Source organism: Paralichthys olivaceus, chromosome 17, assembly GCF_024713975.1.
Source record: "Paralichthys olivaceus isolate ysfri-2021 chromosome 17, ASM2471397v2, whole genome shotgun sequence".
Taxonomy (NCBI): domain Eukaryota; kingdom Metazoa; phylum Chordata; class Actinopteri; order Pleuronectiformes; family Paralichthyidae; genus Paralichthys; species Paralichthys olivaceus.
This window is the reverse complement of record NC_091109.1, coordinates 7,700,000-7,718,349: the sequence shown is the minus strand read 5'-3', so window position 1 is coordinate 7,718,349 and position 18,350 is coordinate 7,700,000. Positions and strand designations below refer to the sequence as shown.

At 41.4% G+C, this 18,350-nt stretch overlaps 1 protein-coding gene across 2 annotated transcripts; it reads left to right on the top strand.

The window, feature by feature from the left end:
- Positions 1–440: 440 nt before the first annotated feature.
- Positions 441–11,514, top strand: mtmr6 (myotubularin related protein 6). Of its 2 annotated transcripts, none has more exons than XM_020087836.2 (15): positions 441–687; positions 3,598–3,729; positions 5,410–5,572; positions 5,707–5,864; positions 6,634–6,762; positions 7,282–7,416; positions 7,564–7,696; positions 7,780–7,889; positions 8,188–8,313; positions 8,750–8,799; positions 9,014–9,107; positions 9,210–9,316; positions 9,994–10,128; positions 10,253–10,379; positions 10,873–11,514. In XM_020087836.2, the coding sequence occupies exons 1-15, from the start codon at positions 664–666 to the stop codon at positions 11,221–11,223; spliced, it is 1,974 nt and encodes a 657-aa protein (XP_019943395.1). In that variant the 5' UTR covers positions 441–663; the 3' UTR covers positions 11,224–11,514. The 2 variants fall into 2 exon arrangements, with proteins under 2 accessions (XP_019943395.1, XP_069368940.1); XM_069512839.1 differs by lacking the exon at positions 441–687 and adding an exon at positions 930–1,054.
- Positions 11,515–18,350: the final 6,836 nt, after the last annotated feature.

The window sequence follows — 18,350 nt, the reverse complement described above, 5'->3', positions numbered from 1 at the left end:
ATTTGTAATCTTATAATAATAAGAAAAACTATTATTTATATAACCCCTTTCACAGTTACAATGTATTTTACAAGTAAAAGAAATGAATACATTCAAGGCAAACGATAGGAAACAGTTACAAAGCAAACAATAAGAAACTATTTCATTTAATGGCTGTCATTATTGTTTTTTTTCTATCTTATCCTACACTATACAAGACTGGATTACCAAAGAAAATAGGGCATAGACTGTATATAAAGAGGGCCTGAGGCAACACATGCATTATTACTTATTCACTCGTGTCCCTTATTACTTATATACTGTGCATTAATATAATGCAATTTACTGCTATTTAACTTATCAATATTTTCTCATACATGCACAATTTACAAAGCGGTTTATATATTCGAAAGCTTTTTTTATGTCATTTAAATACACAAACTTTTATTTTTGAAGCCCCCACACCGCCCGCGCTGACGTGAGCACCGGAACCTTTACGCGGATGGAGGAGTGAGAATAATTCACAATAAACACACAACCGTGTGTCTGCGACAGAAGTGCAGGAGGTTTGTGCTGCACCTTCAGCCGCCACGTTCCCAAATGAACGAGTCTTCACCGGAGCTTGTCGCCTGAAGCCCTCGGTGTCTTTGCCGCTGTCGTTGTTTCTCACTTGGGGGAGAAGAAATGGAGCACATCCGGACGCCGAAGGTAGCTAACGTCTCCAGCTAATCACGAATGGCCGGGATTACAGTCTGCAGCTCGGCCTTATCTGCTTAATGTGGAGAGGGAGGATGTTTGAGATGCGTGTCATGTCGGTTACCTTCGCCTGATATCACCGTTCAGACGACATGTGTGTGAATGAGTGTGTTAGCCTGGTAGCTAGCAGGTGTCGCCAGCAGCTCAGACGTGACGTGCATGGATGAGTTGTTTGTTTTTCCTCTGCAGGCTTCCTGGTAATCAGTCAGTGCATCCAGAGTGAAGAAACTCTACCGAGCTGCGTTCAAGCTTAATGTCACACTCATGCACCCATCAGAGAAGCAGCACTGACTCTACAGACACCTGATGGTGTTTAAAGGTGCTCTGACCTCCCCTCTCGATTTACTGGTGGATCACAAACAATTTAAACTGCACACGGACAGACTGGGATTATTCATTCTTCCTGATTGTCTTTTAATGGCTCAGCCAAATCACATGACCTCCAAATCACTTCCTGGACTCCAAGCTGAGGCCAAATAAGCTCCCGAACAAACAGGAGGCCTCACCGAACATCACCATAAGAGTCCAAGAACTAAAGTTGAAGCCGTACATTATTATTTCAAGGCACACGTTTATCACCTAGCAGCTTGTTTGGACTCCACCCACCTAGCCTTGAGTGACACCGGTGTGAGAGAGGAATCTGTGATTTTATCAATGCTCTAAACCGAAACAGAAATATGAAGGGTTATCAACTGTAGTCTGCTTTGTTCCCGCACTTATTCTTTTCTTCGTTAGTTCTGTGTAGCTGTCAAACGTCACAGACTGAATCCTTGCATGCTGCTTCTTTTTACAGCCAGTGCTTCCAGAGTGATGAAACCCCACGAGCTCCATTCAGGCATAATGTCCCATTAGGCACCCATCAGAAAAGCAGCACTGATACAGACAGTGATAATGTTTAAAGGTGCTCATGCTGACCTACTTTTTCTATTTTACTCTGTTGTTATCCTAAACATAATCAAAAAAACCAGGGGCTGGGGTTATTCATTCTTCCTGATTGTTTTTAATGGCTCAGCCAAATAACATGACCTCTAAATCACTTCCCGGACTCCACCGTGAGGCCAAATAAGCTCCCGAACAAACAGGAGGCCTCACTGAGCATCACCTGAAAAGACACAAAGTGTGAAGCAGGTGGCGTCTGTGGATTGAATAAACCCTTTAAAACCAAAACATACAGAAAACAAACAAATAGAACTTCTTTTATTGTGTAGTTTTACAGTAATAACTGCAAAAGAACACAAATGGCTAAATCTAGGAATTCACAATAATGAACTAGACACTTTTCTAAAACCTTAAAACAGCAGCTTTGAAACAATTTCGATCGTTCACTGACTCGGAATAGGGAGAATGATGTCGTTGTCTTTCCCATTTCCCACCCGTCTGTTCTTGCTGTATATGCAACTTTGGTGTGCAGGTGCAATGTCCTTCGAGAAGTGTGTAACTGACAGGTAGTCAAAGCTTAAATTGCCAGATTCAGACCGAACTGTAGATCAATTAAAAAGAGTTGGAAGTCATTAAAAACCAGTGTTCAGTTCCAGTGTTCAGCAAGAAAACCTTTAAAATATCAAGAGTTAAGTGTATCTGTCACAGCAGCATCTCTTCTGGTTCAGGAAGCCGGGGATCACAGGTTATATGCAGCGTGCAGTTGTGTTTCAATTCTGTGCACTCAGAGCATCTGTCAACACATTGGTAGCCTTTTATAAGTGAACTAGCTTATCGCACAAAACACAGAGCCCAATATAATTAATCACCACATGTGGCTGCAGTGGGCACTACCGCTTAGTGTTGCTTAAAAAAAGAGATTAACATAATGAACTTTATCATCAGGCAGAATAAGCTGTATCTCTTTTCACTCAACTCGCTCCTCGACTTCCTACTGAGGAGAGCTCACCCGCGATGAAGCTGTTGCTGGGAGACAGAGATGGTGCTCAAGCATTTCGTCATATCTGAGAGCAACAGGAAAACGGAAACAAAGGAGAGGATGTCTGACTCAACAAATGAACTACCGCTGTGATGAATCATGGATTCGGACAGTTTGCAGCCACAGCAACAAACGGTTCAAGGGTCACAACAACAGGCATACTTTGTTTCAGCAAGGAGAAAACTTATTCTGATGACTTTTGGAGCAAAAAATAGGGTTTCAGAAGAATGCATAACTGAAGACTGCACATGTCCATCAACAGTATTTTCCAGAGTATATTTCATTTTGGGATCTTGTTAAGGTTTATGATATTTAGCTAGGAGTTTAGTTAAATACAGAGGTTTCCCAACTCTTCAGCCCACGACCCCAACAATTACAGTGCCACAGACTTGCCAGTTATCCCAGAAGGCTGGTGATAATTTTTATGCTTTCACTTCAAATGTAACTGGTGTAATTTAGCTTTTTTTAAAATGGCTAAAATATGATGTTGACAACTACCTGAACTGTACCTCAACCTTCATTAATGAATTTATAAGTGGGTGTTCTGAAAACCAGGAAATATAAAACCCCTTGTTTGTAACAGCTACTGCACCACAACCCTCTTCCTGTGTCAAACATTTCGTTAATGTTTATCAGAAATGATGGGTTGAGTTAATGGATGAGGGTACATTTTGAATAACCAGTAGTTGGTAAGGATCAGTTAAATTAAAGAGCGTCAGGTTTATTTATTATGGCTGTTGAATCACTCAGTGACTACCACCATTAGGCTTTTTGTTGGTTATCCTGAGATGATTTTCAACTGTTATAATAATCAGACCGGCAGCTAATGTAGTGGATTAGGTGATTTGCCAACTGCTCATTTTTTAACGGGTTTCGTTTCTGTTAGCAAGACCTTGTTTTGCTCTGCTCCGCAGACTGTAACTGATTTCGCGCTTGGCTTGCAGGTGGAGCAGGTGCGGCTGTTGGATCGCTTCAGCAACAAATCCACAAACGGCACATTGTACCTCACAGCTACACATCTCATCTTCGTGGAGAGCAGCTCCAACAACTCAACCTCTGCAGGACAGGAAATCTGGGTGAGTAGATCTGGTCTTGACTACATGCTGGCAAAATTAGAGGTATTACCATAGACTCTAAATAAAGATGGATGACATGACAGCCCCCCGAAAGTGAAAGTGGTGGTAGAATTTCAAGCACACTAAATGAGGATGTTAATTTGACGACATGGCCCTTCAACATAGTATGTATGCAAACCCACATTTGTGACCTCATAAAGCACACTGTGTATAACACTGAGCTACATGCAAGTCCGTGCCGGCGTGTGTGTGGGCAAAAAGGAGGAAATATGCAACACTGCGGTAAGAGAAATTTGGGTAGGGGTTCAAAACCTCATTATACGATAGCAAGATTCCTGGTTAAGCTTCTGTGTGCATGTGAAGTTTGTGTGTGTTTATTGCGTCAATCTGAAAGAGGATTACCATGAGAACTGGGTTATCCATGTCTGACTACAACTCTGACTGACCACCATTTGTATGTTACAATGCCAACACACACATAGAAAAACTTTAAATGTACAGTGCTTTAATAAAGCAGGCATTCTGCAGACCAAAGATTAATGGGAAATAATGTACGGGTTTACTTTTGGTCGCATGTAAAAAAAACAGTTGTATATTGTAGTGATAACTAGTATAGCCCTCATGTGAGCGGATATCTCCACCAGGGCCCAACAGTCCCCTTAAATTCAATCAGACTGCACTAGATTGCACACACTCAAATGCTCATATATGAGCTTGATTTAATAAAATATAGATCCATGGATTATTTCTTGGGAAATTAGTGATTCTTACAATGTTAAAGACAGTGAAAACAATTCCTGGATCTTCCCCCTGATCCAGATCTGCTCCAAAATATAACGACTTCTTCCCTGATAAATACCACATCCTTTCACCGAGCTTGTTGGTAATCTGTCCATGAGTTTTTACATGGTTGACAAGTAAATAAACGGGTGCAGATGAAAACTTAACTTCTTTGGTGAAGGTAAAAATAGTGTTTAGTCAGCCACAGTAGCTGTCTGCATTGTTGAAATGTTCACATGGTATAAAACACTCCCAGGCTATGACCTTCTCCCAACCATCCTTCCTGCTTTGTGCTGAGGAAAGGGATTTAATGTTTTTTACTCACTGTTTCAATGCTTATTCTGGTGTAGCTTGTTGTTAATATATTTTAGCCTGTTTCTGTCTGTGAATACATTGATGCATGTAAATGTGTTATACGCTGTACATATTTGCATTTGTGGAGGCAACTTACAGTCAGTTTATTGTAGACAGCTTGTATGATCAACATTTACAAGGTGTGTGTGTGTGTGGTGATTACTGTCACTTCTGTGACTATGATGATTCAATGTGAAGGAACACTTTATTTATTCCTTCTGAAAGACGGAGGTGAAATGCTGTCAGGCTGTATAATTGTGCTTTGCTCCGATGTCCTGACTAAAAACATTTGTTCTTTTTTATAGTTCCTTAAAAATTCACTTTGACCTTTTTTCCCGATGTGTTAAATACTGGTTCTTCATTATCTCTAGTCGCATACAGACGTTTACTGATAATAGCCCTTCATTTTTACTCATCTTCTGCTGTAATTGTCTCATAATTTATGCTTTTTTAGAGTAATCCAGTCAAATAATTGGAGGCCGATCAGCACTTGATTTACACCGGAAATCCATTGAAAATAATCAACTCTCTCTGTCTTCCCTGCAGATTTTGCATCACCATATCGCCTCTGTGGACAAGCTCTCCCTCACCACCACAGGCTGTCCTCTCGTCATCCAGTGTCGTAACTTCAGATTGGTGCATTTTGTGGTGCAGAGAGAGCGAGACTGCCACGACATCTACAGCTCGCTCCTGCGTCTTCTACGGCCTGGTGCGTGTCAGTGTGTCTGTCTGTGCTCAAATGTTTGTTGCTGTCCTTGCCCCATCCTGTCTTATAATATATTAACACACTCTACATTATCAAAGCACTTATCTTTATCTATCTGTTTTTTTTCTTTCTCACAGTATCTTATCAGGAGCTCTACGCTTTCTCCTACAACCCCAAACAGAATGACCAACAGAGAGAAGAAGGATGGCAGCTCATCGACCTGGGGGCAGAGTTTGAGAGGATGGGTGTCCCCTGTGACCAGTGGCAGCTCACCGACGTCAATAGAGAATACAAGGTGGGTAGTTGTAAGCTATCAAGTTAGTGGTAATAATCCACACTTTATTAGCTTAATAAATAAAGAATTAATGACTCTCTTCATCCCCACAAGGAAATTCAATCTGTTTTAGCAACAATGACAATGACTGAGACCCCGTTTAGACCTGGAATCCATCGTGAGTGATCTGACCAGTGGTCAGCACTAAGAGTTTCACAGCATGAAATGTTGCCTGTCATTTACAGGGGCTCTGACTACGCTCTTGGAAATCACTTCTTCTTTGCCACTTCAAAAACAGTACAGCCAGTGGCAGTGCAGCGCAACTGCTCTTTAGGAGAGGCAAAGAAGAAAACATAGATTTGCGTACTCACAAGTGCCCAACCCAAACGTTTTGGCAGTATCAGCAGCATTTCTGATGCTGGTAGTCTGTATTCTTTTGGGGCAGAATGGCAACACACCCAAATACACACTTTAGATATTTATTTGCATATAAAGCGACAAAGTGAGATCCGATCCCATGCATTCATTGAGATGCACGGTGAGCGTGTGAACAGACGATCTTGGCGCAGTCCACTTGTGATCAGATCCGACAATGACTCTCATCCTTCCTAATCTGAACAAAACAGATACACCATAGTATCTGTCAGTGAAAGGACATACATGCATAAGAACTGAGAAAGTAAAACTTGAAAGTGACTAAGCGGACAAACCGGGAGATATCGGTCAACTTCTTTTTGTGTGCGAGATTGTAATTTTGATGTTTGCATGTTATTGTGTCTGGTTATTCCAGGTGTGTGAGACATATCCACGAGACCTGTATGTTCCCATCACAGCCAGTAAGCCCATCATTGTTGGGAGTTCCAAGTTTAGAAGCAAAGGACGCTTTCCTGTACTTACATACTTCTACCAGGAGAAAAAGGTACTGAGTTATCTGGCATATTTATATGTTTTTTTTTTTGTTTGCTTGTTGCACTTTATAGAGAGAATGTGGAAGAGGAAAAACTGCTGCTAAAGGTCCAGCAAGTAGGATATAGTTTTGCCTGAAATGTAAAAGGGTCATGACTAAAATTAGTTTGAAATCACTGTTTGAAACTGAGGAAATTTCAGGGAAAGGTTGTTTAATAAACAAAGTGCCAGAGGGAACTGGCGAACATACATGATTGATATTAAGCCCTGCAAAAACAAAACAGTAGTTATCAATTACCTTTTACGGATCGGAAAGCTGAAACACAAGCAGAAAAAAAACAGCTGTTGAGTTGCTATTGACATTTGACTTCCTTTTCAATTTCATCAAAACAAGCTCAAGTTGTTAAATTATAGATGATACATCAAGGGAGTTAATGAATGTGGTCAAACAATGAGTGTTGGCTTATAATTTAACAGCAGTATTTTGTAAGATCCCAGTTTCTGATCGGTATCAACTTGTTCAAACTGACAGGCGGCAGTGTGTCGATGCAGCCAGCCTCTCTCTGGCTTCAGTGCGCGATGCTTGGAGGACGAGAGCATGCTGCAGGCCATCTGCAAAGCCAATCACAACAGCCGATTCGTCTACGTCATGGATACTAGGCCAAAGGTAAGGTGGGGATAGCCAAGCAAAGACCTCGGAATAAAGTGTCCGAGATTAAAAAAAACTGCATCAGAGTTTTATGTTGTTCTGTCTGTACGAGTTGATTTCTTCATGAACAAATATAAATCTGTTCCTGTTCTTTCTGTCCTGCAGTTGAATGCACTCGCTAACCGAGCAGCGGGTAAAGGCTACGAGAACGAAGACAACTACTCCAACATCCGCTTCCAGTTTGTTGGCATCGAAAACATCCATGTCATGAGAACCAGTCTGCAGAAACTGATCGAAGGTTGAACACATATAGTGCAAATATAAAACTGTCAGTTCATTTTTTGCAGATTAAGAAGAAAACTTTCTGTTTGTTCCTCTCAGTGATTGGGACTCGCTCTCTCTCCATGAGTGACTACTTGGTTGGCCTGGAAAGTTGTGGCTGGCTGCGGCACATCAAGGCCGTTGTAGACGCGGCCATTTTTCTTACCAAGGTACTTTTCTTTCGCTTTTCTTCTCCTTTAGTTTGTTACTCTGTGAATGCATTTAATGACAAATTAAACCTGGTTTAATTCAGGACATGTGTTCAGATATGATTCTCACATGTTTAAAGCATGCAGCAATAACTATCATCTCTAACCTTCTTTGTTTAACTTAAACCGGCTCATCACCTACCCATCTCCACTTGTCCATCATAGTAATTGACGGTCAAAGATTGCTTCCTTTTCCTTTAAAAAATAAAATAAACTGTCATCAGAATATTTAACTGTCTGTCTTCAATGTTGATCCCAGGCGGTGACGGTGGAAGGAGCCAGTATATTGGTTCATTGTTCCGACGGTTGGGACAGAACAGCCCAAGTCTGCTCCTTGGGAGAATTGCTCATGGACCCTTACTACCGTACCATCAAGGGCTTCATGGTACAACACACACACACACATACTTCATCTTTATAAGGGCATTCACTGATTTAATGCATCCCCTAGCCCTTTACCCTAACCTAAATATATTGTATACTGTATTTTTACATTTCTTTCATTACATTAGCACTTATTTTAATCATTTTTTAAAACTATGCACATAATCCAGACACTTCAAAATCAAAGCTGTCTGCCCCTCCTGAGTAAAAACTCTTTAAAGTTGTGCCCGACTAAAATGCCTTCACTTTTACCCAAAAAACAGAAGCGAACACACACACACACACACACACACACACACACACACACACACACACACACACACACACACACATTATGGTACTTCTTCAAAGAAGAACCAAGGAGCGGATAGAAATTTAAATGTCTGCTAGATGTTTTTTTGTGCCATACTTGATCTTCCCTTGCATTTGTTTGTCAGGTACTGATAGAGAAAGACTGGATCTCCTTTGGTCACAAGTTTGCAGACAGGTGAGCTTTGAACTGGTTCACCCTAGAGATTTAGTCAGTGTTCAGATCTAGAGTAAACTCAAGCAGGATCATAATCATAGTCACCCCTTTTTATTTTCATTATATTTATTATATACTTGCGTCCCCAACACTTACCTCTTCTCCGAGAAGGCTGCTCAAAACAGCTAATTCTCAAAATATTAATAGTTCTATGTTTTGTATTGTTGATGCGTAGGTGTGATCAGTTGGATGGCGATCCAAAGGAGGTTTCTCCAATCTTCACTCAGTTCCTGGAATGTGTCTGGCAGCTAACAGAACAGTTCCCACAGGTTTGTGTGATGCATGATGTTTATTGTATTTGCACAGCATGTGCTTCGTGTGCAGTGGAGTTATGTTTCTTTACATTTCTTTAATGACTACCCCCTCCTTAGGCGTTCGAGTTTAGCGAGTGGTTCCTGCTGCAGATCCACGAACACGTCCACTCTTGTCAATATGGAAACTTCCTTGGAAATAATCAGAGGCAGAGGGAGGAGCTGCAGTGAGTCAGACACCCAAACATTCGTGTCAAGGTTTTGTTTCATGCGTTGTTTATTTTTTTCGCAGATGACAACATATTCTACATTTCTAAAAGGGCAAAAATATTTTCAATCTTCTCTGTGCTTTAAAGTGGACAGACCTCTACAGATGGATCCATCTCTAATTCTGATTTATGCAGAAAATCCTTTTTAAAAGTTGTAAGCAAACATAGGCAGAGTTACCTAGTTAACCCGTGTGGTTGCACAACCATTTCCACAAAGGTCCCACCCACAAAACAAACCCTGTTCAAAGAATTCAAACAAAAACCAACGGCGAGGTAGTATAGCAAATATTCTCTGTTTATTTGAATGACGCGCATATGGTCCTTTGTTGGAATCATCCTCATGTTGCACCAGCCTTAAACAAACATGCGTCTTTGTTTTATTGATGGTTTGAAGGTGTGTCGAATGATCATTCCCCTTTTCAGTTTCTAACCACATCTAATCTGCTGCGTGTTTTCAAGGTACCATAGAAGATTTAATTGAACAAATAAATCAATCCACATGAGGGAGTTTTAATGAGTAAAGTCTTTGTATTCAATCACCTGTATATACTTTCTGTGTTTGATCTCATGTTCATCCTCACTTGTATGGATCTAATCAAATGTCTTGTGTGTTTCTTAAATCTTTTGTGCTCAAGGCTCAGAGAGCGGACGCACTCGCTGTGGGCATTTCTAATGAGCGAAAAACAGAACTACTTGAATCCGTTCTACAGCCCTGCATACTCTGAGCTGCACCCTGTGCTGGAGCCCTCGACCCTGCCTTACCATTTCAAGTCAGTGCGGCCTTCTTCACCTTCCCTGCTGTTGTTACTTATTTATAGTCCTGCACTTTGATTGTCCCCTGTCATCCTGTAAAAGGAATCTTATCTTTATGTTGGTGTGTGCTGCGTTTCCAAGGTTCTGGAGGAACATGTACCACCAGTTCGATCGCTCCATGCACCCACGTCAGTCTATCCTCAAAACCATACTGACTCTGAGGGAGAACAGTCGCAAGGCCGAGAGCACAATGCAAGCACTGGAGAGTGTGAGTTCACAAAGGAATATAGTCTCTGAAGCCCAAGCTACTGTATATACCTCCGCCAAGGGAGTCCCCTTATGAAACCACATTCAAATTCATGAGGTCTATATTTTCATTGATACAGATAGGGGCGAACACACGACCTTGGAGTTAAAAAGCACAGGTGTAGAATTATTTTTCATTATCTGTATCTCATTCGCTCAGATCATGAGTTATTTATCTTGTGTGGATACAGTTTTGTTCTTGTGATTTTTGGGAATCAAATCGTAGACAACAATAACAAGATAATTATTTTAGGATTGGTGTGAGAATAGTTACACCCACATGATCTTAGTTACCATACTTCATGTTTACTTTCCAGAAGCATTTTTAGTTTAGGTTCGTTCGAATAAAAACCCATCTGCATTACCATCACAAAATTCGTATTTAAATATTTTTTTCACCTGAAATATTCAGAGAATATTGTTTTACTCACACACATTCCTCTGTCTCTCCTCAGAGGCTCCAACAGCTCGGCGTGACCCCCGTCGCGACCTCTGAGCCCCCCATGGCTCCCCCCACCAGAGACCAGCACTCCAACACCCTCCCTCCGCGTCCGGACTCCCTCATCCTGGGGGCGCCCATCAACCACAAAGAGGTGCAGCGGCGGGCAGAGGAGGACGAGGAGGAAGAGGTGGGCGAGGAGGCCACGGAGAGCACCAACACAGAGCGGACAGTGGAGGGCAGCAGTGGCACTGATAGCAGGAAGCACAGCTATGGGGAGCTGGAAGGGACATTCAACAGCGAGCTGTCCAAGGAAGAGCCGGCCATTGTCAGTCTAGAGTTTGGTGTGGCACGCATGACCTGTTGAGAGCGAATGGGGGGGCTGCTGTGGGATACTGAGGGACAGGCGTGACTTGGCGAAAGTGTGTGCATGTCAAGGGGAAGCTGTTGCTCTGTATGTGATAATGTGCTGATTACGCAGGGTCCTGATGGGCCGAGTGGATGAAGTTGTACGTCTTTGTAGTCTAAATCTCTATGGAAAGCCTCATCATTATGTCATATATTGCACCTATTGGACAGAAGGCTTGTTTTTTTATTAATGTTTAAAAGCACTATGAGGAGGAAATGAATAGAGGAGAATAAATTCATCTGAAAAATGGTGGGTCTTCTAGTTTGATTTTATAATCCAAATGATATTCCTATCAATTTGTCACAATACGCAAGATGAAATTCCACACAGACACTTTTTTTTGGCACCAGAAATATTTCATTTCATCCCAAAGGCTTGAGTCCAAACTAATCTGGATGTTGCTCGTGACCTGAGCTCATCTGGCTCAGATTGGACAAAAAATTTAAGATAATCTGGTAAATTACACTGAGCCAAAATTGCGTCTACACTGCTGTATCTGCATCCGGCTCAACTGCAGTTTGATTTGTGTTTTAAATCATCAGCTACTGTTTCACTTACTCAACAGACCAGGGTCCAGCTGTCATCTGTCGGCCTCATTGGTCATTTAATCCTATTTTACTTCTCTTATTGAGAAGATAATCTCACATCCTAACGCACATTGATCCCAAAATCCTATCAGTCACTGTCTCTGCCATGTTGGTGATTTATGCTTTATGACGGTTGACCGTGATCGGGGGGTCACTGTCTCACACACACGCTGAAAACAGACGAGGCCTCAGGTCATGAGTCAGCTTGTCAAATAAAAGACATGATTTGCAGGCCTTTTTTAATTTTTTTTTTATAGAAGGGTTTTTGAAAATAATCCTAATTCTCCAATACGTTTTCAGGAGCTCAATAATAACCCCACACCGCAATTATATAAGTATATCTGCATAAAATGTAATCTATAGTTTATCTATTTGGGAACATTGGGATCCCAGGGGATGTACCATGTGAATTGGGGCCTTATATTGACATTTATTTTTTAGCCAAAATGTACTTTGGCTCTGCTCAAATTTGTTGAGAACATAATACAGTAATTCTGTGTTAGTGCCAGACTACGGTTGTAAGTTTTGATTCATGTCAAAGCTCAGAAAGGATTTGATTTATACTGTACGAGCAAACACGCCCCTCAATCAGTTTGCTGCAGAGAGACGTGATGTTAAAGCTGGAGGACACAAGGAAAATCAGTCAAATGGGTTTCTGTGAAATGCAAATTCATGGTCTATTTGCGTCTTGTGTGCATTGTGCATCGCAACACCAAACTTATTTCCCTTCGGCTATTTCTTTTTAATAAAGCCTTTAGGCTATTAAATTACATTAAGAAATTTGAGCTTACAGCTTTGGTAGTGAACTTCCTCCTTTAGAAAACAGTCGTCACCATCCTCACACACAGTGTTCATAAAGAGACTTTTGTATTTTGTTGTCACTCAGCCATCAGACAAACTGAAACCATATCCTCAGATGGGTCAGTCTCTGAGTAAATAATCAGATCCTTCTTCAGCTACACCAGCCTACAGTGCAGATACAGTGTTATGTCTGTACCCCTTGTGTCAGCTTTATTCCAAAGCTCTGTCAATTGAAAGAAAAAGGGACCCAGTGATTGGTGCAATAAGTACCCACACATAGAAGAAATATAAAAGAGAGTTTTCAGCAAAGATTTGTTTTTTGAATTGTTCTATTGTTTTCACCAATTTCCAGATCATTTCTATTCATTGTTAATTTGTTAATAATGTAATTTATTATGAAAATCATTCAGGGTAAGATTTGCTCTATTTTCCCCAGCATTCAAAAAGTAACTCTGGAGTCCCCAATATTAATCTTTTGTTCTGGGGATTATCCTGCTAACAATCAAACAAATGTGGTGAAAACATAACTTAATGGAGGTAACAAATACCGCCCAACTCATTTCAGTGTGTTGAATCTCCGCTGGGTTTGATACGTTAACTCTACCCAAGTGCCTTTGTCCTTGGAACTCGACCTCTCACTGGCCAGCTTGTGTTCTCTGGTGGGCTGGGGGCTGGAGGGGGTTCCCCACCCGTGCTTCAGGATAATCCAGTGTTTGTGACAAGGTCGGAATGTTTAGTCTAAGTCAACGCACCTCGAACACTGTGTGTGCCGGCTCTCTGCGTTCAGGCTGTCGTCCTCATGTAGCCTACTTGTGCATATTATCTCACATTAAACATTGAGGACAAGCTGCTGCTGGGCTCTCCCAGGGTTCTGAATCATTCAGATGTGCAGCACATGCCATGCTGGTAGAACACTGGAGACAAGGAGGAAACACTACTGTACTTACACTCAACATAAACACACTCATGCAAGACAGGCAAACACAGCCCACATAAACACACACTGTATACACACACACACACACACACACAGGTGGTGTCCATGCAGGTTGTTGGTGTGGGTCTGTGTCTCTCTCTCTTTCTCCATCTAACATTTGACTGAAATCCACCAACTGATGATATTTCACCAATTGTCATGCAATGGTTTGGACACTCAGGCAACTGCACTCCTCCTATTCATTCACTTTTATCATGAATTTTTCACATTTCATGTATTTTAGCCTTTTTTATATTTTCAAAGTATGGTGTTTTATCATTAGTGTCGAGTATGGCATAGCATGGCCGACAGAATCTTCTTGTAGTTTCAGACACAAAAGCAGACTGAAACAACAAGGCCATCAAACAAACTAAAAGTCCAAACTCTACAGGAAGCAAAAGGGACAAACCAACAAAGATGAGGCATGAGGAAACTAAAGCGGAAAGGTCATCTAGAAATGTTCACTGAATAGAAAAACCAGAAAATAGGGAGATGTTAGGTGCGTGCATGTGTATTAAATTACTCAACAATACACTGCCTTAGTGTCACCAAACACGTGGGGGTATTTCTCAGGAGGATATCTCTTCATCATTAACTGCTGGAGCTGATCAAAGGTCAAATGTCAGTAAAAATATGTTCCAAAACAAACATTTTCTAAGATTTATCCACAAGAGACAATCTTAAGCTATGATTAGAAAATGAATCCTGATCATAAAATGTGTGATGAGTCACGAAGGAGTCAGAAAATTACATCATGCATTGTTAAAAAATGTATTTTTCGAGGTTCTCTCCTCTGCAAAAGATAAAAATCAAAGAGGATAGGGTATTGTGTAAGTCTCCAGGATGACTACACCTAAAGTGACATCTAATGTGTGTCAAAGTGTTTAAGTTGTTGCAGTTAAATTCATGAAAGCAGCCTCACCTGCCCTCAAGATGTGAACATGCTCTTCTCAGAGAAAAGTCTCTCTCCTCTCTGGGTAACGTCGAGCTTGATGTCGCCCAACATCATCAAATATTCAGAAAGAAATTAGAATGTTATAAGAGTTATTTGGATAATTTATTTTATTTTTATGGGGGCGGTTGAGGGTGTGTGTGTGTGTGCAGTTTTGGGAGCGTAAAAGTGTTTGTGGAGTCTGTGCTAAAATGGATTAACAACAGTTAGTACCACTCCCTGTTGATTACTAACAGTAACAAAAGGGCAGAGAGGGTAATCCCAGGGATTTACTACTGTACACACACACACACACACACACACACAATATAGCTTAGTTTAATCTGTATCTGGAAGACGATGATGAAGAAATGATGAAGGACACACATACTCACAATATTATTAATCTGATTAAAATTATATCACTAATTGAACACTATCAATGAAACTTAAAAGCATCTCATGAAGAATAAACATGATGTTTGTGGTTGCACTTCGACTTTTTATCTTGAAAATTATTTTGAAATGTCTTTGCTGTTCTACATAACATAAGGTTTAACTGTAGGTCTGGCACCAAACTGTAACATCCACTGAACAAAGACAAGTTCCCATTATTGGGAAATCAATGTATGTGCCTATCTCATGACAGTCAAGTTGGATGATAACACATAGTTTAAAAGGTAAGACAATTACATTGTGTCCAGGAGACAGTGGAATAATCACAGGAGAATCAGAGGTGGAGTCTCTATTGTGCAGGGAAAAACAGACAAATGCAATTCTCAGCAATTATTTGCATCTCTGGAGGATTTTGCATCAAAGGATCTTTGCACTTTTACATGCAAATAGTGAAACATTCACAGAAACAGGCACGTTTTTGTTTGTCCCTGAAATCTGAAAGGACAACCCCGCGCAAATACTTGCAAATGTGCAGTGATGTGCAGGCTACTTGTAAGATAAGATAAGATAAGATAAGATAATCCTTTATTAGTCACACAAAGGGGAAATTTGCAATGAGGGAGTCAAGTACTTATATGTAAAGTAATAATAACAAAACGAATAATATCAATGGAATCAAATGTGTACATGAATACATGTCAGTGTAATAACTGTCCCTTTAACTTCATATCACTAATTTGTGTGGAACTTTGCTATTTGAATGTTATATATCCAGCATCTCGTCATCTTATTGAATAACATACTCAATACATCCATCTATCCATCCATCCTCTCCTCTGTCACACACTTACACACACACACACACACACACACACACCCAAGTGCTTTTAAATACATCAATATTCATATCCTGAGGCAAGCTTGGCCAGAGAGTTTGAGAGCACATTCAGCACATAGATGAAGGCACTGTGCAAAAGTTGCACATGCTGCATCGCACGCCCACACACGTGAGCAGTATTATTAGAAAAACACAGCACAGAGGAAGAGGGAAATGTCCTCTAACTGTCCCACTTAGTGCCGAGATTCCCTCAAGGGGCTGAAATGGGAACCCTAGTTAGACAAAAAAAAAAAAGGGGGGGGGGGGTGCTTCTTCTATTGCACATGTGCACTTTGTCTTCTCTTTTACAGTTGAAAAGACACAGCAGAGAAATTAATCATGACAGTTGTGAACAATGCACATGTTGCATTCTGCAAATGTAGATCCAATCAGAAATATCCATCGAAAAGCTTATAGACCCCCATTGTTAGAGTTTAGAAGTTCAGAGACAGCTATAGTTTCTTGTTGTGTCTCGGTATCATCCTCTAAACTGGAGATTTCCATCTACCAAATACGACCAATCCAAGCTGTCGGGTTTCTGATAATGCTTCTTTTCTGTTGTCTTGAGGTTTTAAACAAGCATGACGATGTGCATTTCCACCCCTAGAACTCGTCAAATATCCTTTGTCTCACCGTGTGATAACTGAGCCCTCTCCTCAATCCACCAGCCATCTGCTGCTCAGTGCCGGCTTCACGTCCACCCAACAGCCAGCTGACCTGCTGTAGCTGTAGCTGCTGGCCGTGGGGCATTCTGCCTGAGTATCTGATGTACCTGAAAAACTGCACACTGGGTGACTGACTGTCTGGTAAGCGGGCCGGCTGAGGTGACTGACTTGTGGGCCGAGTGGGCAGATTATCTGTCTCATTGGGGGGACGAGCATAAGGAAGATACGCTCCAGCGCTTCACTCTGGGGAAGCCCACAGAATGTGCTTGTGTGGGTGTGAGGACGTCTGTGGATCTGTGGGTGTGTGTGTGTGTGTGTGTGTGTGTGTGTTGCCTTAGGCGGATGAATGCAGACATTGTTTGATAGCAGTGGGCTGGAAGAGGAGAGCCTGTGTGCCCACAGCGACTAAGGAGTAGGAGGAGGAGGAGGAGGAGAGAGAGAGAGAGAGAAAAAAGGAGTAGGGGAGGAAAGGAAGGTGGGGAGCAGAGGCTTGTAAGTGGGTCGGGGTATCTGGGAGAATTCATGGGGGTTGGGAGGATAGAATAGGCAGTGAAAAGAGCACCCATAGTGGATCATGCTCAGCACGAAAACTGGAGAAGCCAAGGCAGGTGGATAAGAGATATACCTTCCTCGAGGAAAGCTGCAGTGCTCCCACTCAAACTATTGTCTTTTACATTAATCTCATTAATATCTAATGTCAAAAGAAAGGTTGTTCTCTTGGCTGCACGTCGTAAACACACCAATCTCAGAGCACATCAGCTAAAGTTTGACGACAAATTAGCCTCTAGGGGAAATAGCCAATATTTTGGGGCTTCCGGAGTAGACAGCTGGTATCCAATCAGCATACACTATTAACAATCAGTTAATCGAGTCCATGCACATCAAACATATTTCCACACAGAACACAAACAGTGATGCTTTTGTAGGTGTTAAAAGGTCCAGAGGACACTTTGGCTAATCTCTCCAGATAAGTTAAAAAGCAGATAGCAAAGTATTTGGCCTCTTTTGATCTCCACACGGACTGTTTACCTACAGGTTAACAGAGCCTGCTCAAACATGATTGGTTAAACTGGAAACAGAAAACCACGAGGCTTCTGTTTATTGTGGTCACAAACACACAGACACACAGACGAACCCACTCAGGATGACAGTTAGATGTGTTGTCATAGCTCCTTGCCCTGTGTGTCCATATGGAAGAGGGCTCAAGGCCATATGGCCTATATTGTGTGTCTGGCCCAAACTGTGTTGGAGGCATGTCTGAGCTGGATATGAGTGTGTCTGCATGTGTCTGCATAACAACACTGAAATATATATAATCCATATCCCGGCTTAAGCCCACTCATACTGTTGATCAGCAGGTCTTGCATTTCAATCCAGCTTGTGACATGCTTATTTTTTTATTATTATTTTTGCGAGATGATGTGAGTGATTCAATGAATTTGTAATGTCTTGCGACGGTTTGCATGAAACTTGACCTACCTCTTGGGATGGTGAAGTAAGACACGTCAACTAAAATATTTATATTCGTAAAACTTGCAGCTATTGAGTAATTTGCTTTCATTTGTTTCCCGTCTTCCCATATAGATAAACAGCATCAAATCCAAACAAACATAAGTACAGCCCTTGTGATTTACCATTCCACTCGCATGACTCAATGAGAGCGTGAGCATAAATATATTGAACTCATGTTTAATTTTTCATATTGCATCGGTGAGTGCGTACCTCTCCATTTGCCAAATGCACTGAGACGTGTGCAGATGAAACCTGTGCAGAACCAAAGGAATGGATGTAACGAGGTCCGGGCTCGTAGATTGATAAACAGTTAAATGAAATGAGCAAACAGTGCATTGGG

What these genes read in the sequence shown, in the direction of transcription:
- mtmr6 (XM_020087836.2), top strand. Translation starts at nt 664, where the DNA reads ATGGAGCACATCCGGACGCCGAAG. An exon ending in GTACCATCAAGGGCTTCATG is followed by an intron (nt 8,314 to 8,749) that starts GTACAACACACA and finishes TTTGTTTGTCAG; the next exon opens with GTACTGATAGAGAAAGACTG. An exon ending in AGGCAGAGGGAGGAGCTGCA is followed by an intron (nt 9,317 to 9,993) that starts GTGAGTCAGACA and finishes TTTGTGCTCAAG; the next exon opens with GCTCAGAGAGCGGACGCACT.